General features: G+C 38.1%; 1 protein-coding gene across 1 annotated transcript in view; it reads left to right on the top strand.

Moving 5' to 3' along the window:
- cdh12a (cadherin 12, type 2a (N-cadherin 2)) overlaps positions 1–11,294 on the top strand; it is a 43,593-nt gene extending 32,299 nt beyond the window's left edge. Inside the window, exons 8-12 of the mRNA XM_056742972.1 lie at positions 3,158–3,294; positions 4,169–4,290; positions 4,863–4,977; positions 8,592–8,843; positions 9,668–11,294. Coding sequence (XP_056598950.1) covers positions 3,158–3,294; positions 4,169–4,290; positions 4,863–4,977; positions 8,592–8,843; positions 9,668–10,182 — 1,141 coding nt within the window. The 3' untranslated portion in view covers positions 10,183–11,294. The remainder of the gene's footprint in view (positions 1–3,157; positions 3,295–4,168; positions 4,291–4,862; positions 4,978–8,591; positions 8,844–9,667) is intronic.
- The last annotated feature ends 11,248 nt before the right edge of the window (positions 11,295–22,542 follow it).

The following is a 22,542-nucleotide window of genomic DNA, read 5'->3' as shown; positions in this document are numbered from 1 at the left end:
TGAAAAATCCTGACCATCATTTCTGTTATTTCCACCTGTTTCTCCAGTTTTTCTGCAAAGAAATGCAAATAGAAACAATATTTTGTGTTTCTAGTTTGGGAGAAATGTTGTTAGTAGTTAACAGAATAAAACAAAAATAATCATCTTACCTAAACACATACCTATAAATAGTAAGTAGAAAAACTGAAATTGGTCTTAGAAATTGTCTTGTTTTTTTCTGTGGCTGTATATATACAAAGTCCAAGGAGTACATTTCAAGGGTGGGTGGAGTTCAAACTCAGAAGAGGATTTCCATCTTTTTTCCATGAAATGGCCTCCAAAGGCTATGCGCATTTAATACATATATATAATGTGGTTTTCTTCGCCTGTGGTTTAAAAATATAAAACGTGTCACCAACTAGAGTCTATTTTGGCCATTTCCACCTTATTATACACATTATGTAAAACATAATCACAAAGCTATAAAAAAATATATTAAATTGAGTTAAAGTGCCAGAGAAAACCATTGTTTAGTCTATCTTAAGTTGAGTTGTTTTAATTTATAAACAGAAATTTGATATGAAAGTGTGATTTGACAGGAGAATCCAGTCTGTGACGTCCAGCTCCATCTCTGTGTGTACAAGAGAAGCTCAGCAACACTTAGTAGCAGAATCACTTCGAGCCTCTCACTGAGGCTTTACTTTACTAGAGTACCTAGGGCGAGGGGGTGAAGATACACCCGGGATAACAGGAGTATAACCCAGATAATGGTCTGCTGCTATTCTTCTGGCTTCACTGATCCACAGGACTGTTTTCACTCATGCTATTGCTGCGCTAAAGAGACATGGGTCTCTGCAGGTCTCAAAAGTGGGGCCGAAAGGTAGCAGGCATGATGAAAGGTTATTTTTCAGTTGTCAAAATGTTTCCAATTACACTTACAGGTTGAAAGGGGTTGTGCATAGAAGGGATGCAGCTACTGCCAAAGTGATGCAAAATCTTGCCTTAAATTAAATTACATAAGCTACCGCCTACAACTATACCCCATCCCTAAACCTAACCTTACATTAATAAAAAAAATATGTGGTATTGAAGTGCGCATTCCCAGTGGAGGTAGCTATATCCCTTCTAGCCACAACCATTGAAATAAAGCAGAATCGAAGCATCTTGTCCTAAAAAACGAAATAATGAGCCTTGTTCATACATAAAGTGACAGATAGCAATGAATCGTCCACCCATCCAACCCATGAAAGATTTTTTCCGGAAAAGACAACAGAAGATCTCAAAGGATTTCCAAAGCCCTGGCCTGTTGTGTAGGTCACAAGTCACGTCACTTGGTGACCTCTGAAAATAATCTAAAATTGATGTCAGGGTGAACGGGAAAAATGTTTATGCTAGTGTCTATATAGTCATGTTGTGATATTTGCATTTGGTGTAATGCTGTAAGGGTCATTGTCTGAACGACATTAGCAACAAATGGGGCATGCTATGAAATTGCATTGTAAGCATTATACATTGATCTGCAGTTTAGGTGTGCATAATTGCTAATTTACAATTTATAAACCATACCATAAACTTACTTATGACCATACGCATGTAACCTTTTTCAAAATGCAGTAGTCTACATTGTTTTAAACATGTGTTTTTAAAACTCATAACAATATCTGTCGTGTTGCTGTTTGCCTGTGGCTCAATTGGTTGAGCATTGTGTTGGCATGGGTTCTATGAAAAAAAACACAAATTAAACTAAATCAACTAAATACTGTAAATAAAAATACACTGTTTACTTTGTAAATGCAATTTTCTTTCAGGAAAACAAACTTGAGAGTAGTTAACCAGAGAGGAAGTTCGTTAAGACTAAACACAAGATTCAGCTGGGTCAGCACCGGATGACATTTGGATTGAATTATTGACCGAATAGTACTGAACCAGACTCAAGAATCAAAGACCCTTTTGGCTAGATCTGTGAACGTGACTTAGTCTTTTACTAGTCACCACTTACAAAGTAAACAGCGACCCATCTGTCAAGCTAGATTTTCAAGGCAATTTTCATTTTCACAGTCTTTATGGATTCAGAATAGTTTGAATATACTCTAGCACAAAAGTCATATGGAATATTTTTATTATACAAGGGTGTATTTATATGAACGAAAAATGTGATATTACAGACATAAATATTTCAATAAATGTTATTATTTTAACATATAATGCTACAATTTTACACTACAAGAGATAAGGGATTTTCTAACTGTGCTTAACCCTGGGTTATCTTCATTGTAAACCCCACTTTTAACCCTGGATAAACAAACAATTCACAGTTGTGATTTTGAAGCGGGTTTATCCACACATTTTAGCTGGGGTTATGAAACCCTGTTCCAAAGCACAGTTAATCCTGCAATGCGGTGTCAAAAGTGTGCAGTTTTAAATATAGCGGGGGTAAAATGATACGACCAGACGCTTCGCAATGGACACCCAACCAAAAACTGAACAGCGCTTACATCATTTCACAAGGTGTGCACAGTCACACTGTGTAAACAATCCTTTGAGTTTTTTTTATTTAATTAAGTAACGTTTTAGGAGGCTTAAAACAGCCAAAAAGGATTTGTGAGGTGTTCTTTTTTTCCGGATGCTGAAAAAACAATGTTTTCGGTTGTTTAAAGGAACCACACACTATTTTTATTCAGTCAGTTTGGCGCTTCAGTATTTATCCAAGCATTAATGTTGATATTGCAAATATGCAAATAAGAATGTTAACCCAGGGTTTAGTGATGTACAGTGTGAAACATCAGGTTGTGAATACCCAGGGTAATCTCTTAACCCCTGGTAAATTATAAACACTGTGAACATAAACCAGGATTCTGTTTATCTGGGGTTTAGAATAACCCGGGGTTAACCATTTCAAGTGTGAAAGCCCTATATCGTTCTGGCTCTAGATGCTTATTCATCATTAAAAAAACACTTATGACTAACTATCCCCACTTAGAACGTTTCATGTCTACTATTTCTGACAGAAATGATTAGAGAATGATCATAGATATCACAGAACCCATATCAGATGGTTAGTTTTGTATAGCAAAATTTTGTTTTCATTACTGATCTATCACAATAACACGACCATAGAACAGCCTCTATCCCTCTTGCTCGAAAACCCCCCTGTTTTCTTTGGTGTATTGATCTGTAGGTATTCTATTGAGTGGAGAACGAACTCTGAAAACCACTTTGACATTGATCCCATTGAGGGTACTCTATCAGTCAATGATGCTCTGGACAGAGAAAGAAATGCTGAACACAACGTCACTGTTGTAGCAACAAAAGTTAGTAAGTATGATTTCAAAGTTTCATTCACATACAGATACACAGTGACATGCGTGGACATGCATAAGTATCCACGTATCTCCCATATTTATTTATTTTTACTTTCTTGATTATTAGTCACTCTTTATGTTTATCACTGGGTTTTGCAAATATCTAACAAATAAAAAGTATTAAAAAGTACTAGTCAACAAATATGCACTCATTTAAAAAAAAAAGTACTTTGTTTTTTAATTTCTAGAAAACCATCTAATTTAGACATATGATGTTTCAGAATGACAGCAACGGTATGCATATTATGGGAAAACCAGGCTCAAAATCTAATTTATGCGATAATGGGAATCAAAGTTTCATTTCAACTATCAATTTCACTATGATTTCAATGTTTGTCTTGGTTTACTTAGTCAATATTAAAATATCCATGTGATATTTTCACAAAATGTTTTACATGATGTCGGATGATTTTATGTAGAAAACACATATCACAAAAACCACTTGCTTGGAAAAATATACCCAGGAACACATCCCCATCTAGTGGACATTAATGGAAATACAGCAGTGCCCCACTCAATGACATAAAATATAAAAACAGATGCCATTATTGTCAAATTGACAATGCCTAATGACAACAACCTTTTACAGATTTGAGTTTTATAGATTTTTTTTTTAAATAAAAAACAAAAAAATAGTTTATTTATTGACATAGCTATAATAGAATCCACAGAATGACTTGTTATATAATGAACGCAACCGGCTGTATTAGATTCCAGAGGCTTCCTGAGTCTTATATGAGATACTCCTTTCTTTCCTTTTCCAACTGACATGTTGCCACTGATCCACTGAATGTGAATCACAGACAGTCTCCCGTTTGATCTTTCAGACAACCCCCTGCTGTCCAGCAAAGTCACTGTCACAATCAAGGTGTTGGATGTCAACGAGTTTCCTCCAGAACTTGCCTTTGAATACGCGACATTTGTTTGTGAAAATGCAAAAGTAGGCCAGGTAAGTGTGCATGTGAGCTTCTTGGCCTGTTTGAGCTGGAGTGAATTAATGTAAGAGTGAGCTGTACCTTGATCTTCTTCTTGCATGCTTAAAGAGCCACTGCCCGCAAAATGCTGCATGTCAGTGTCTCATGCTAACAGAGAACAAAAGAAGATTTATGAAAACATTGTTATTTTTGCTCACCTGTTTGGTCACCGTAGTGAAACAATAGTTAATGTATTTGTGCGAATTTACAATCCACTAAGCGGATGAAGCAGTGATTTCTATAAAAACTGTCAACAATTGTCTCATGCTATTATTCACTAAGCAGACATGCTTTAGTCATCAGAGCTCTAAAGAGCTGACGGCGCTCGAGTCATAAGCTACGCTCCCATGTTATTCCATCATAAAGGCAGCAAGCAACCTCACATGATTCCTCTGAGGCCCGATGAGTCGAGCGCATCTACTCTGTCAGTCTTACAGCCTGTTGCTGTCTTTTTGAACATTATAAATGCTTTCATAAAATCTCTTCTCCGTCATGTTTTTTCAGGCTGTTTATTCAGATCACCGTCTTGTCATTATCTGTTCTCTAGGTGATTCAGATCATCAGCGCCACAGACAGAGATGTGCCCGCCGTACAACACAGGTTCTATTTCAAATCCCCTTCGCACATCAGAAACAGAAACTTCACAATCAGGGACTATGGAAGTAAGTTGGAAAGCGCATGACACATCACTCAGCCACACCTATTTACAGTAAATACACTTATTTTGTATTATGGTTTTAAATTACCAGAGTGTTCCATTTTAAGGTAAATAGTGCATTTTGGGCGTTAAAGTAAAAGTTAAAGCTGCCGCCCACAGCATACTGACAAATGTTCATGATTTTCAAAAAAATAAGAAGTATGCTGTTAGTGTACTTCTAATAAGATAAACAGAAGAAAAGTATAATTTCGCTCTACTTTTTATTTACTTATCGGAAATATAGTATTGTGGAGTGCAATAAATGAGGAGACAAGAGACGGAGATGCGTCGAGTCAGCTTTACTCTCCACTTTTATATATATCACACTGAACTGCGAGTGAGGTCAAAACGGCCACCTCGCATTAACGCGGAACTCCACAAATCATAACACCTCTCCTTTGAAGGTACAGTCCCTAGGTGAAGGTCTCTTTCAGTCTTACTTGTGGGTCACCACAGTATAATATATTAACGCTTATGTATATTTACTTACAGAAAGTATAGTATATTTGCCGTACACTCAACATTTTGATGATGGAAATCTGATCAAATCTGAAAGTATAACGAAGTATTCTAAGGATAGTTTTCTTGTAGTTGTGTTTACTCTTTTAACTGAGTAAATACTTTCATATAGTTTTATACAGTTTTTTTAAACTGACTTGTTCAAGTTGATACAGTAAAGTGTGAATATAAGTATATAATAAACATTGCATATAAGTTCACATAAAGAAAACAAAGCACTACTTTGAGTGTAAAAACAGAATGTAGTAATCTAAAATTGAACTAAACCATCAGTATACCTATAAGTGCACTTGTAGTATAGTTGCAAACAAAATATGCAGTTGTAGACTAGTTGTGTACTCAAAACTTACTACTGTTACACTTAAAGTATACTCATTTTATGCTTTTAATAGTTAAGTTTAGTATTGTAGTAGAAATTCTAAAAACCAAGGGGAACTGTTCACAAGATTTTGTGGTTAGTATTATTGAAATTAGTGGTGGGCCGTTAACGCCGTTAACGCCGTTAACGCAGTGAGACTCTTATCGCGCGTTAAAAAAAATGTCGCCTTTAATCTATTCTCAAAGTTGGGTTGGCAGCTGGGTCTATACTACGCAAGCTATGATGACTTTCACCTTGATATTTTAGCGCGGATGTATACCAGCTTAACTGCACTGTACGGGGCGAGAACGAGATTTTTCAACTCGCGTGATTCGCGTCATTCGCGGAAGCAGAAGCCGCCTCATCACCTCATAAGGGCTTCATTCGCGTCCTTAGCGCCGCCTCATCATCTCATAAGCAAGGCTTCATTCGCGCGTTTGGTCTGAACACAACATAACGTTACTGTGAAATTACCGCATCAAACGTGACGTGCTAACATGGATGCAGCTATGAAGCCGCCGGGTTTGCTTCAGGGAATATTAATTTTTAAGAAGCTTCCCAATAGAAACATCGACAAGACTAAGGTTGTTGGCACCTTGTGCAATGCGGAATTGGTTTAAAAAAAAACACTTTCTCTCAACAGGTAGTGGTCTAGCTTTAGTTGAAACCAGTAACTTTGTATTGAGATCTAATGTATTATGGCTCCTGTATGACATATCGCTTGTTGCTCCCTCACTCTTTGTAAATCGCTTTGGATAAAAGCGTCTGCTAAATGACTAAATGTAAATGTACTGTAGGAGCTCTTCCAGTCTCAAGTACCACCTAAACGGAAATCATCCCTTAGCTAATGCGGAAGTAAACACAAGTTCATCTTATTGAACATAATTTAATTTTCATCACCAATTATCATAGTAGAACAGCTTTCTCAAGCAGTTTGTGATGCATTTTGGAAACAGGAGATGAGCCCCTGGTCTAATGCGCCACCTGGCTTGAGAAACCCGTTCTCAAAGACTTAATTTTAGTCATTATTTGGGTAGCACACATATTCTGAATGCCTTCGGCAGAATTCAAATGAGCCATTTTAATCTAGATTAATCTAGATTAATCTTGGAATTAATCTAGATTAATCTTGGAATTAATCTAGATTAATCTAGATTAAAAAAATTAATCTATGCCCACCACTAATTGAAATACTTTAAGTACATTGATGACACACTTATAAAGTATACTTAAAAATATACTTGAACTTTACTTGAGAATACGTAATGAAATTAACTTAAAGTACACTTGTTTTGTATGGGAACATAAATGGATCAGTATTAATCATCGACACTTATTTTAAGCATAGATTATCAATACATCAATTATTGTTTGTGACATATTTACTTACTGAATGCATACTCTTGTTCTTTACATTGCTTACTATTGGCATTCGTTTGGGGTGGGACCACCATCAATTCACACTTACTGCTTTTTATTAATTTATATAGTTTCAAAACTTTACAGAAAGTACCTGTAATAAACTGTTATAGGTTAGACGGCAATGGTAGATGGGGTGCTAAGAATGTGTAGGGAAAAAACAACCATTATTTTTGCAATTAAGCTCTATGACGGTCAGTTTTCAGTTATTATCTTGCCCTCAGTTGAACTCCACTGCAACAGCTGATGAATGTACTTAACAGCTGTGGTGTTGTTCTAGAACCAACGTCAAGATATAGCTTCTACGCCCCACTTCATAAGAACATTACAGTTGCCACTGTGAGGACAGGATCTGTCTATAATAACTAAATGAGTGCTGTGCCGTGGATACCGTTCGCGTCCCAGAGTTGCACATCTCTGCCTGATCCATTTGTACAGATGCCTGCAGCCTCTCTGCCTCACTCCCAAACTCGGTCCCTTGCGTTCTCAGCACATGAATATCATCAACCGTGATTCACAGAGACAGGGTCACTCAGGGCTACGCAGCCATACAGGCACAAGGTGTACTTTAATGGCTGCTACCTTGTCAAGAGAAATCCCCTGTTTTGCTCAGGCGTAACAAACCTCAGATGACGGGGTCGTTCGACCTTCCAGACGAAGACAAGCACATTTTGACACATCGACGAACGCTAAGCAAAGGCCACAGCGAAAGACCACCAGGCGCCTGACCGCCATGTTTTCAAGTTTGATTTAAAAGCTTTTTCAATTTCCTTTGGATCAGAAGAAACACTTGGCTGGACAAGGAATAAGAATGGGTGGTCCTGCTTGCCTTAGATGGGACGAGGAGGATTTTATTGAATGTATAGTTTAATGTATAGTTTAAAACTATAAATTATAGTCAGTGTAAGAAATGCTCTAGTGTGCATAAAACAATTTCTAAAAACCTCAAGTGTTTGCAACCTAGCTTTGTTTGGGATCCAGCTGCATCTAAATCTCCTCTCAGAAAGGTGTGCCATGCTTTTCCCCAGAGTTGCGTGTTATCCCCTTAACCAGAACCACTTTTCTGTACTTATTTCCACTTCAAAGCGACGCTCTTCTCTTCTTAATCCTGGAATAAAACTTGTGAGTGCATAATATTCTTGAACGGAGAAATGCAGGGATGCCAAGTTAAGATCAAGACAACCTGTCTGTGATTATCAGTAATCATGTTGCATTAAGTACAATAATTAACAGACTCCACTGTATCTGCAAATATCACAGATGGTTTAATGGTCTCATTTCAGATAACACAGCTGGATTGGTGACAAGACAAGGGGGGTTTCGGAGAATGCAACAGAACGCGTACCTGGTGCCGGTAGTGGTGGAGGACGGCGGCTACCCGATCCGAAGCAGCACGGGCACGGTGCTGGTGCGGGTGTGTGCCTGCGACACAGACGGCTCGATGCTTTCCTGCAGTGCGGAAGCGGTCTTCTATCCCATGGGACTCAGTACTGGAGCGGTGATGGCCATACTGCTGTGCATTGTCATTCTGCTGGGTGAGCGAAATGCTGTGTGCCACACATACTGTGTCCTTATAGCCAGACATACGGCGCAATTCATGTGGACTTTAACAAAGATGATGAGACAAGTGGGCAATAAAACACAGCATGTTGTCCGAGTGATATAATGTACTAATATAGGTATATGTGGTTTACAGAAAAAAGCATCAATGGTGGGTTGGGAATGTCAAAATCTGCCTGCCAACATTTAAAAATACTAGAGAAAATCAATTCAGGCAGAAAATTTGGATTTTTATACCGCAGCCACTTGGGGGCGCAAAAGCAAAATTAATGATCAGAATAAATATTCAGCTTTTTCCCTTATATTCTTCAAGACTGGAATATAAAAGCTTGATAACATATTTCCTTTAAAACAAATGCAGGTTTATTTAGTACATTTTTCACTCTGCTTATTTTTAGCGTACATTTTTTAGGTTTACTTATCTTAAATTCTTGTAGCTGTGCCTCTCTCTCTTTCTTTGAGTGTAACGGAACGAGCAAGCTCCACTGCCTCTGAGGATGAAGATGAAAGCTCTGAAAAACTACCTACCCTCGTCTCGCACGAGCGAGGCACAAGGATGGTGACAGGCAGCATGTCAGAACTGCATTACGGCTGCCCTCGGGCTGCCGTCCTCTTTAGTTCCAGTTTGAATACGCACGTCAGAAGAAAAAAGGAAATCAGCTAATGGCTCTAAAACACACGACTGACCCTTTTCAAAATCCTCCTATTGTTTAAGGGTCGCGTATGCATGTACTGCATGTCAATGTCTATTTTGCTGCAACCCATGTTATTGAAAGCACTTTTTTCTGTTGTCTTGCAGTCATGGTGATGCTCTATATAGGTGTAAGAAGAGACAAAAAGAAGGACACCCTGATGTCGTCCAAAGAGGATGTACGGGACAATGTGATCCACTATGATGACGAGGGCGGTGGTGAAGAAGACACTCAAGCCTTTGACATCGGGACGCTGCGCAATCCCAAAGGCATTGACGAGTCTGCGCAGTCGCGAAAAATAAGATCGGATGATCAGTGTGGCGTGGCCGTGTCGACAGAAGAGGACGAGGACATCAGAGCCTACATCCATCATTGTCTCCATGAGGACACCATCAGCAACTCAGACCCTCCTTATGACTCTCTTGTTACATATGCCTATGAGGGAGAGGGCTCGATTGCCGAATCTCTCAGTTCCATCGAGTCCTGGGTGCTTGATTCCAAAGAGGATTACAGAAGCTGGGGTCCTCGTTTCAAAACACTGGCCGGGATATTCAAAGAGCATGAGTCTAAAACCACAGAGAACTCCGAAACTAGACCACACACTGAAGAGAGACTCGACTGATGGCTTTTTTAAGAATGCTGTGTGAAAAACTGTGTTTATTTATTTCGGGCATGTTCCTTAAAGGGATAGTTCACTCAAAAAATAAACAATTCTCTCATCTTTTATTTACCTTCATGTCTTCAAAAACTTGTATACAAAGGAAGATATTTTGAGAAATTTCCTAGTGGTTTTGTGTCTACACGATGGAAGTCAATGGGGGCCAGTGTTGTCTGGTTACTAACGTTCTTTAAAATATCTTCTTTTGTGTTCTGCAGGAGAAAGAAAGCCTTGTTTGGAATGACATGAGGGCGTGTAAATGATTTTTTAGGTGAACTGTCCCTTTAAGTCGTAAAGAATTCTGTGGTTAGGAAAAGACACTTTGATAAGGTTGGCTATGTGCCTTTCCTATACCTCGTGCATACTTTCACTCTTCTGTTCACTATTTGGAAGAACATGTCAAATAGCATTTTAAAGTTGGTTTTATAAATCTCCAAGTAAATGAACCAAAAATCCTTTTTCCAGGATTCTGAGATACGAATAAGTGCCTCATGAACTGCTTTTATTGTCTCTTTCAACTGTTGACATGGTTATTCGCTTTGATCCAAGTGAAGTCTGGACCCAAACTATATACCGTTGGCTACAAAAGTGGACCAGAAAGAGATATATAGATAAACATTTCATGTTAAAAAGCTCTCCACCCCCGCAAACCCTCTTTCCAGACATTTTAACTAGCATTTAACAGAAATACTGTGAGGATGAGCATTGCATCAAAGTTTTACAAATGTCCATGAACATTGTTTGAAAAGCCCTCACTTAAAGCACCTGCCCGGGCTTCTTCCATACCAATGGAGTCCTTATATCTCCGGCCTTGTATTGCGGTTCTCTTACAATACACTTGATATTCACAGGCTCTATCTCCCTGTTATCTTCCTGTATAACAGTTTTTCAAACACTCTTGAGTTCACCCTTCAGCAATTCATCAGAGATTTGGTTTATACTACAGCATTTTTTTTATTCAAGTGATTCTGCGTTGGCCAGCCGATTCAGAACAATGTTTATTTTTACCCATTTTATATCAGAGTTTCCTTGACAGAATTTGTGAAAATCTAAAAAAAGACAATGTGAATCACTGACCAAGAACAATCTCTTGGTCACAGTTGATTATGTCGTATATCTTGTGTATAAGAAACTGAAATGGAGACTTTGGACAATAAAGTTATGTTTGTGATAAAAGCTCTTCTTATCTATAGATTCTACAACCTAGTTTGTGATAACATTACACTTTTTCCTTATTTAAAGAAGAATTTGTTCCTTGTATTTTTATTGTCGGGTCTAGGTGTTATGATGTTTGAATCCCACATTTGTTCATTTCTAATATGTGTATACTAGATTAAATTGAAGGCCTTATTTATAGTTTACATGGGTAGAGAAAGATAAACAGCAAAGGAAATTACTTTTTTCTACACTTTGTATATATGAGCTTTCAAGATTTCTGTCTCTCTTCTCTTACAATCAACTGGTTGATCACATATGGCTATTCTTCCTAATCATGTTACACTTTTTCCATTTCTTCCCTTTTATCACTAGCCTATTTTTCCAAAGGACATCATATTCTAGTGTTGAAAAAGATGGCTTACCTTCAGTGTTAGAACCCAATAACGCAGATAGAAATGTCAAGCACGTTCTAAATGTCAAGTTCCAAGTCTTTTTTGTAATGAGACATATAGGTGTGAACTTTAATTGTGTTGTGCAAGTTATCTTAATTCAACAGAGCTGGCATGAGTTTAGCATTTGACAGTTCTTCTTCTAGGAACCCCATGAGTAGATGTCCTGTATCAACATCTTGTTGAATTGGTCCTCTGCTAAGGTATTGACTAGTATAACTGTTGTGAGGTTGATTCAGTAAGATATCGTTTTCCATCACAAATTTAGAGAACAAATCCAAAAAGTCACAATATCAGAGTTTCACAACTCAATAATTGTTGCCAAAATAATCCATTATAACAATATTACCACAATATATAATGCTATAAATCAAATTCACTTGCTGTGTTGTTCGGTTACCAACGTTTTCAAAATTTATTGGGTGAATTATTACTTTAAACAAATGCAAAACCACCACCTAGTATATGTTGAAGTTTCAAGCAGATAGTGTTGTTTAGCTGTGTTTAGAAATTCACACAATATTACAGTTATTATTATCACAGTTATTGTCAATACCGATATATTATGACTAAATCAGAATAAAATAATCAGAATACTAAAACAGCTACTTAATGCCCTTGTTGAATACTTAAGCAATTAAAGGCCATCTGTTAAACTGGAGTAAACAACTATTTCAGGTTCAGCTTTGTCTTTTGGATATCAGTAGTACATTAGTATAATGAAATCCTAAACTATAGTCTAGGTTGGTTAGGTAATAAATAGGTCATGATTATAAACATGAGAGACGTTTTTCTTACATCACGTGGGTGTTTTTGAGATTATTTTCTCCTTCCCTTCTTCATAACAAGGCCTCCAATTCCCTTTCCTGCACATCAAGTGCATTGTTTTCGCAAAATGAATTCTAAAGGAAACGATAGTCTCTCCTGAATCACTCTTGCAATTCATTGCTCTAAATATGTCACTAAAAAGTTTCTTTGCCAACCATGCGGGATCCAATGTATGAGCCAATCTTACCCACCCTGCTCTCTCTTGCACTCTCTGAGAAAGGTGGCCTGAAAGCGTTCTCAGGATTCTGGAAAATCGTGATGCCTGTGTGAAAAGTTTTTAAATATAACGCTGCTAATAAACGACATCTTTATTTGGTCTAACAAGAGGCTATCAAAAAAGGATGACAAGCACTTTCCCAAATATCACACCAAAAGCTGCGTATGAGATTTTTTTACACTTTTAATGTAGCTGGTAATGTAGAAGCTGTAAGACATTCTGATGCAATATGAATGATTTAAGATGACACCATTGGATGTGTGAATGGCACATAATTACAACATGTCAGGGTATTTTGACAACTGTGGGTATGGTGGACGGGTGTTGATTGAGCGCTCAAACCACTGCTACCTTCATCCATACTGCATATCCAAAAGAGGATACCTATGAATAACACAACAGGTTAAGCAGCCCTCAAAATCTCAAACACATTCTTAAAAAATAAGTTTTGAACAATTTGACATCAGGTTTATTCAAAAGATTAGTTTGAAGGAGGAATATATTAAGTTGCTGGCATTTATCTTGAGTAGAAGTAATCCGTCTTAACCTAACAAAACATGGTTGTTTTATAGTTTTGAAAAGCAGTCCACATGATATCTCTTTAGGGTATTTTTCTTGAAGTACTGGTGTGTAATTTTTTGGAGGATCTATTGACAGCAATGCAATATAATATACTGTACATAGCTATGTCTTCAGAGATGTATAAAGACCTTACATGATGAAGCGTTATGTTTTTCTTACCGTTGAATGAGCTATTTCCATATACAAACCCCGCAGGTCCCCTTACATGGAATTCACCATGTTGTTTCTATAGAGGCTCTAAACGGACATAAATATATAAACAAACCACTCCACTGAGACTGCACTGCTATCGGTCACAGAAGCACTGCGGCTAGCCAAGGCTGAATCTAAATCCTCGGTCCTGATACTGCTAGACTTATCTGCAGCGTTCGCCACTGTCAATCACCAGATACTGCTAGTAACTCTGTCATCTCTAGGAATCTCAGACACTCCTCTCCGCTGGTTCAAATCCTACCTCTCGGGAAGATCCTTCAGGGTGTCATGGAGGGGCTCGCTGTCCACTGTTTACCACATAATCACTGGGGTCCCTCAGGGATCGGTACTTGGACCACAGCTTTTTTCCATCTACACAACATCATTGGGACCCATCATATCGGCACATGGCTTCTCCTATCGCTGTTATTCCGACGACACCCAGATTTACATCTCATTTCACCCAGACGATACCACTGTAGCAGCTCGCATTACAGTCTGCCTACAAGACATCTCAGCTTGGATGAAGAGTATCACCTCCAGCTGAACCCTACGAAGACAGAAATACTTGTACTCCTTCCAAAACAGCCAGGAACCTCAGAGTAAGCTTTGAAGAACAGCTGTCCTTCAATGATAACATTGCAATGACAACACAGTCATTCTGATATGCCTTATTCAACATTAGAAAGGTTAGACCCTATTTCACCGACCATGCGGCACAACTCCTTGTCCAGGCCCTGGTAACCTAAAGGACTACTGACTACTGCAATGCTCCCCTTGCTGTTCTTCCTGTAAAGGCTATCAAACCGCTCTAGCTGGTTCAGAATGCAGCAGCACGCCTTGTCTTCCAACAGCCCGAAGGGCTCATGTGATACCTCTCTACATCTCTCTCCACTGTCTACCGGTTGAAGACCGTATCAGAGTCACTAATGCTTGCCTACAGAACTATCACTGGATCCGTACTGTCATACTTTCCCACCCTCCTACACCCCTTCAAGAACCCTGTGTTCAGCAAACAAGCTTTTGTTGAAACGTTTTATTAGCATCTATTGTATTATTGCTCCTGTATGACATATCGCTTATTGCTCCCTGAACTCTCTGTAAGTCGCTTTGGATAAAAGCGTCTGCTAAATGAATAAATGTTAATGTAAATACGTTATTTCCTTCGGCAAATAAGTGAAAACGTGATGACATGTCTGTCCTGTGTCAGCCACCGTAGTGCTTCAAAAGGATGGGTGAGCGGTGGAGTGAGCTGTTGGTTGCAGTTCGCAACCTGACCCCTAGATGGTGCTAAATTGTACTGACTGGTCCTTTAAATCCCTGAGTCTCAGATATTTATCCTAAGTAAAGACTCCATCAAATCCTGAGCTATGAAAGAACAACCTTGTGTAATATTTTCCTACGGGAGACGTTTGTATATTTTTATAAAAAATAATACAAAATAACTACAAAATTAAATAAAGACACCTTTATAAGTTTATGCACCTTTGTCGGGAAGGGAAAAGCTTGTATCTCATTCCTGCTGAGCAAGTGTTATTTCGGCTGATAAAAAGAACCAATGAGAGCGAGCAGATAGGCCCCTTCATTTGAAGGCTCTGTTCTTTACTGAAATTAATATTGATTCTTGTATCATAGTGCAGCAGTTTCATTTAAGTGATGGAAGGTTAAAACTCCATCTCCACCTAGTTGATGCCAAGCACTGTGTGATTCATCCTCTCTTAGCCCCGGTTAGGGTATTGACAGTAAAAATGAATTTCTTAGTAATTGGACGGGCACAGTTTTATCTTCATATGCACGTTATGGTGACCAGGAAGGTACACAGTACTATCATAATATGATTGTCTTTTGGAAATGTTTATGCTTGTATTTCTTAACACTTGTATTGCTTACTTGTGGGATACAACTGTAATTTTAAGTTTGCAACAATGTGTTGCATTTCCCCCAGAGGGCATCACCACACCTAAAAAATAAAAAGCCATATCCATGCAACACAACCCGTTCCCCACAGTTTGGCATTTTTTCATTTTTGTGATATTGGAATGGTAAAATGGACCGATGGATCACAGCTATGGTCATTTGGCTGTAACAAGGAGAATATGTTTTTGGGAACTGGTCACAGCATGAAATTATTCCAAGCAATTGACTCGGCTCTCCTCTTAAAAGGGCAGTACATTTGGACAGATGCCAGTTTAAGCTTATGCAGAATGGTAAAAAAGGAAAAATGAAGCAAGCGTAAAATTGTACTAATGTTAAAAGACCAATAAATATTATAAATATTATTACAGCATATTAAGACTCCAGTAGTCTATTATTGACATCAGAATATGCATATTGTAAAGTACTCTTTCCTGTGGCTCAGTGGTAAGAGCATGGCACTAGCAATGCAAGGTCATGGGTTTCGAGCCCAGGGGATTGCATATAGTCAGAAAACAAAATGTGTAGAACAATATATTGTAAGTCACTTTGAATAAAAGCAAATATGTAAATGTAGGCAGTTCTGTCTCTATACTGTATATGAAGAGTCTTCTACAGATTACACTGCTCATACAAAAATCCTCACAAGACATGTTCCTAAAAAACGGTGTTTTTACATTTAGAATATGTCAGCATGTTTGCTCCACGCGTTGAAAGCGATATTCCTGCTCACGCAAATACAAACTCACACTTTGCGTTTGATTATGAGACAGCATTAGCATACTGAAGAATCTAGCACATTCCTGCTAGCACACAAGAAGACGAATATATTGCTTAATAATGGCAAAGCTCTGAGTCATCCGTCCACTTCCCCCGGGAGTCTTTTTCATTTCTCTGCAAGCTTTTTAATCACCCTTGTCCTCAAATCAAGTTCCTTTCCATCAGTCTCATTGGTTCCATTCCTCATCTCTGCTTGAGACCAGCGTCAACGCGCCACCCCCCTCACTCACTAGATTTATGGACCGTTCAGAGGAAGCCTACACCACAAAGCACTGGTGGTCATGACAACAGTTACTGGAAATGATAGAGTTTTCTTTGTGGCAAAGGTTAAGGTCGGGGGTTCTCATTCTGGTGCTGGAAAGTCAGTGACTGTCATGGTCAATATTCCCTAGGTCCAGTACAAACAGATAATGCCAGTTGTAAATGGAGACGTTGCTCTAAATCCATCTCGGTGGCTTAACGTCTCGCTTCAATCAGCCTGTCTCGATCATGACTGACCCAAACAACCCCTTCAGATGAGAAAAACTCATTCGATCTCTATTTAGCTTCTTTTGTACCTCTCAAATATCAGTTTCCCCTTAGTTTTTAGTTGCTGTCATAACATTCGATTCCAGACGTCAGGCTACTCTTGAAATCTTTACAAGACACTCTGTCACTGTTAAGGGTCTTATATACCGTTGAGAGAAACTTAGTTGAGTCAACAAACCAATTAAAGTATGTTTGCCATCGTAGCGTGACAGTTCTTATCTGCCACTCTGCCTCTTCACACAATAGTGTCCTTGGAAAAGCCGTCTTACTCCCCTGACTTACACCAGTGCTTGCCAATCTATCTTGCACTTGACGTGTGGAAGTCAAAGCCGGTTTCTTACTGTCATCATTACTCTCTTTCCTCACAGAATACTGTCACTCACCTTGATCTTAACCTGTATCTCCTTACACTTTGGATTGCCATTAGCATTGGAGTAATGCACATTCATCTTCATTTACAAGCCGTTAAAAGGCAGAATAATCACACGGCTGCACTTATGTGTGCCCCTTGCATACATTTTGCCATTTAAAGGGAGCTTGAAAAAATAAAGATATAAGGGGTAACGGAAGGGTAAACTTTATTTGTCCCAGAAAGGAAATTTGTATTGGGCAATGTGCTAAAATGTCGCACTTTACGAAAAAAAAAGTAAAAAACACAGAAAGGGTGTACATTAAAATACAACAATATATAAATATAGAATGCAAGATATGTAAAGTACAAAACACTAAACTGCCATTGTGCTAAGTAAAATTCAACAGTTAAAATAAAATAAAAATGACTTTACATCATCATCTGTCCTTCCTTCTGTCCGTTCTATCTATATTTATCTGTCTACACTTCTGTCTGTCTCTGTCTATGCCGTGTCAGTCTGTCTGTCTGTCGTTTGGATGTATCCATCTGTTTTTCTGTCTGTCCGTTCATCTATCTGTCTATCTACCATATCTATCTGTCTATCCATCCATCTGTCTCTCTGTCTGCTTGCCCGTCTTTCTATCTACCATATGTGTCTGTCTATCTGTCTGTCTTTCCGTCCGCCTGCACGTCTATCCGTCTGTCCATCTGCCTGTCTTTCTGTCTATCGATATTTATCCTTCCATCTCACCGTATATCTGTCTATCTACTCTAACATTCTGTCTGTCTGTCTATCTACCGTATATATGTATGCATGTATGTGTCTGTCTGTCCGTCAATACATCTGTCTGTCCGTGTCTATCTGTCCATCTACCATGTAGGACAGGAACATACAATGGATCAGATGGTCTCTGTCTCACACACAGATATAATCCACATTCTGTGCACACAGAAGAGCAGGGCTGCTCTGGAGTGTGAAATTGCTCATTCCCTAAGGCAGCCCCTGCAGACCATGTGGAGTCCTATTGAATAGAACATGCTACAGTTGTATTTACAATTTTCATGATACAGTTCGACACATCAGGATTCCTCCATCAGGTGTAAAGCATAACCCAAGCACCATAAGATCAACCACAAGATTACTTTATAATTAAAGCAGATCTATTTCCCCAGAGCAGCTCTCATTTGACCCGCTGGGCAACTAGAGTTCAGTCTGCAGCAGACAGTCTGTTGTTTGACTGGCATGGTCACATATTGTTTCCCGTAAGTCTTGAGAATTGCTTGTTACCAGCCTCACACTTCCAGGTATTTCTGAAAAGGCAGGTTGTGTTGATTCTGTCTCCACACTTACCAGCGAAAACACCATCTGGATTACCTGACAACCCCCTCAACCTTTCCTCAAGGTTTCAGAATCGCTTGTTAATTCATTTTTACACCAAAGCTTTCACACCAGGGTTTCATGGTAGTGATTCTGAAAAACAGATGCACTGGTGATGAGTGGCACGCTGCTCTTGGACACATTGTAACACGGCAAACAATCAGCTTATTGGACCTCATTACATGTCTGGGTCAAAACTTTGGCTTTCACATGCCTAAATCAGGTCAATGGGGTATGTAAAAGCAATTATGATTACAAAGTAGGAATATTTCTTTTAGAATAATGTGAAGATGTGAACTAATATCAATATTCACTATTATTATGTATTTTATTTTGGTATATAAAAGTAAAGCCTACTTAAAAGCAAACTACTAGTTTCATACTTTATGCATGTATACTTGTATGTTTATTTAAGTGGACTTAAATACTGTTATACTAATACTTTCCACTTAACTTTTGTTGTCCCTTATATTTATTTACAGTTTTTATCAGTGGCTTTGGGGCATTTCTCAGATAAGAGACACATTTTTCACAACACATTGTTCTACCTCCACATCATCAAGTCAGTTGTGTACAACATAAAAGCAAATTCTCATTGTTTTGGCCAAATAGCAAATGCTTTTGTACAGTCATGCAGATGATTATGTACAATTGTCTGCAGTTTCCTACATTTTTAGTCGCTTAAGTCATTTTCTTCAAAATACATTATACCGGTTTTCAGTTAAATAGTCTTACACCTCAAAACATTTGGGCATGAGTTCATTGCCTAAACCATTACGTGAAAAGTGGTTGACCTTTTGTGACCTTTTTGTCATGATCTCATAAGCATGCTATCTATAGATTTCTTTTAGACTTTGCTAATTGTGAACTGATTTGATAAATCGCTCTCATGTAATTCTTGATTTTCACTAATGAGTGGGAATGTGTGAAGTGTTAGATCAGCCAATCATCAAGCAGTTCTCCAGAATAGCTCACAGGTGCATCTCATTCAACTATAAGGAACATTTCGACATGGCACTACACAATTGTGTCTATTTCAGACAATGGAAGAAGCACAAGAAAATGCACAGGCTGGAAGAAGAGGATTACGAATGCGTGGTGGAAGGGTATAAAACAGAGGAAGAGGTAGAAGAGGACGTAGGTCCATTCCTGATAAAATCAGGCCCACCATTGTGGACCATGTTGTCAATCACAGCCTTTCAATGGCTGAGGCTGGTCGAAGATCCGAAAATACTGACACATATAACTGTGACTGTCTTGTTCATAAACAATGACACAAGGACTTGCCATTTTGATGGGACTGACATGTTGACTGATCCAAAAAAATATGTTTGAGGGATTTTGAACAAGTTACATGCTTTTGCAGGTAATACATGATGTTGTGCAGTTTGTACGAATTGTTCTGAGAAATGAACACAATATTTGGCTAAATTTAAAAGTGAATCGAGAAATGTGCCTAAGCGACTAAGAAAAACTGTAACACAAAACTAATATAAAATGACTCATGTAAGCACTTTAAGTACTGTATACTATTTTAAGCATTGCAAACTGCCAGATATTATGTTCCTAGGTGTTAATTCTTATCCTTGAAATATACACATGATTTAAATTCCTATTATCGCTTTGTACAAGGAAGATTGAGTTAGTTCAACACATTTTACTCCAAGGTATTCCACGGCGCCAAAGCTGACATACAATACATAAAGTATATTGTTGAAAAGTGGACTGAACATATATTTTTAGTTTAAAACAAGAATGAATAATTCTTTGTAAGGGTTATTATAGAGAAGCAGCATGAGCTATGGGGGATTTGATTGTCAGCTCAAAAGGAGACCTTCCCATGGCACTGCTTTAAACAGCAAGGTAGATGATGAATGGAAAAACACAAGGGGTCTTTTGAGTGTTTCTTTTTGTAATGGAGAAACATGGAGAGAGCTACTTCTTGCTTGAAGGAAGAAATCCAGAATAGGATTAGAATTGTTTGCAACATTAATGATTCATAATTTATAATATCCCATGCTTAAAAAGGTGACGTTGATTTGTGGGTGCATGGTAACAGCAATACCTGAGAGAATTCACATATGAAATAAATATACAAAAATACAAATAAAGAAATAAATAAATAGGTGAAAACAAATAAAGGGAAGTTCCTCCTGCTGAGCATGTCTGGCACATTGAAACTAATTTTCTGCAATCTTAAGTAAATTCTCCCCTGATAATGACAATACACCAAGGAGCTAAATGATCAAATACACCGTTTTTTTCTCTAAATTTGCTCTAATATACTCATTTGCATCATGGTGTTTTTGTAGAAAGACCTGAATTCAATACTACTGACACACCCTTCACAGTTAGCTGTTAGTATGTTTTAGTCAATTGTAGAATGCAACATGCTCAGCATGACCTTTCATTTCCAATATGATGGATGAACAAGACGTATTTCAACCATCATATCCCCTTCACGCATTATTCAACCGGACTGTCAAATACACCACATTTCATTAAAAATGCAAAGTGACATGTTTTCCAAGATGACATGCACTTCATGGATTCTTGTTGGCAATATATCACGTACACTGTGCAGTATTTAGTAAAGACTCAGTGTTCATCTGTAAAACCAAGGCATTGTGAGCAGTCTGGCTGGTAAGGGGATTTTAATATGCATGTTTCCATAAGGTAACCTGCTCGGGTAAAATAAAAGAGCATTTATTAGGAACAGACATTACAGATGGGTCTTGCGATTGACCATTTGAAAAAACTACTCTTAGTTTCTTATGAGCACTGCATTTCAATAAAGTAGAAGCTAAAGAAGAGCATCCTTAATTATGTTGGTAAAATGATTCAACAATCTGAACATGGTCAATCATTAAAAACCTTACCATTGTCAGACGGCTATTAAGAATCCCTCTTAAAAAATAAAACTCAAGTGTTTTTCTAAATCTAGAAGACATTTAACATCAAAACAAACAAGGCAATTGAAAGCACAGTCTGTCTGACCAATTTCTAAAGCAATCTTTTTATGTGTGGAAGGTCTAGTCACTGTGTAATTACGATATTTGTTTATCAAAAATGATGACCCACAAAGTTTCTTCAGATCATCGTTATTAACTGGGATAATTTTAGTATTGTGCATTCTACTTTGAAGTCATAAAAACACAAGGAATATAAATCAAGGTAACATTTGTTTTTAATTAGTGCTTTGGGCAAAAATACATTTTAAGGCATTGTTCATATCATTCTATTACTGTTTCTTTTCTTTATTCTTTTAGACAACAAATGCTCACATTTGACCCTTGTGCATGCAATAAAAGTAAATTGTAATCCGAGACCACCATGAACCATAACAGTATTAACTTGTTTTCAGAAAAATGGCATCATGTTAACACAGTTAAATGAAAATGGGTTAACTATCCCTTTAAAGCGGCCCTGCAACGATGTTTCATGCATTCTGACTTCTTTACAATGTTAAACGTGCTGTCTCCTCATGCTTAACATGGTCAATTCATCAAAAAACGAGTTTGGCGTAATACGTAGTATTTCTGTGATCGACACACTCCCCCAGTGATTTCTGAAAATGTTTTTTTGCGAACATATAAAACTGTTTAGTAACAACTTTTCTTAGTCCCTTATTGGACAATTCTCCCGGAAAAGTATGCGGCACGATCACACGGCAGCAAGGAGAGCAGGAGAAGGAGCATGCGCAGACCTCACTTACACTTGTAAGCAGGAGAGAGAGCATACGTTCGCGAAGTTCAGGTATTTGTTTCTTCACTCAATTGGTTGATGAATGTTATATAAACTGTAGATATAAAGCTGGATTTGGAGATCTTTTGAAACTGATATATGAAGCCGTCACTAAAAGATACCGTACATGAACTGCGTGAAACTGATGTCTGTGTTTTGTTGACAATGGGTGCGCAAGTGCTTTGGTTGAGCCTACCCCTTC

Source organism: Triplophysa dalaica, chromosome 3, assembly GCF_015846415.1.
Source record: "Triplophysa dalaica isolate WHDGS20190420 chromosome 3, ASM1584641v1, whole genome shotgun sequence".
Classification (NCBI taxonomy): Eukaryota; Metazoa; Chordata; class Actinopteri; order Cypriniformes; family Nemacheilidae; genus Triplophysa; species Triplophysa dalaica.
This window is presented reverse-complemented; position numbering and strand designations above follow the sequence as displayed.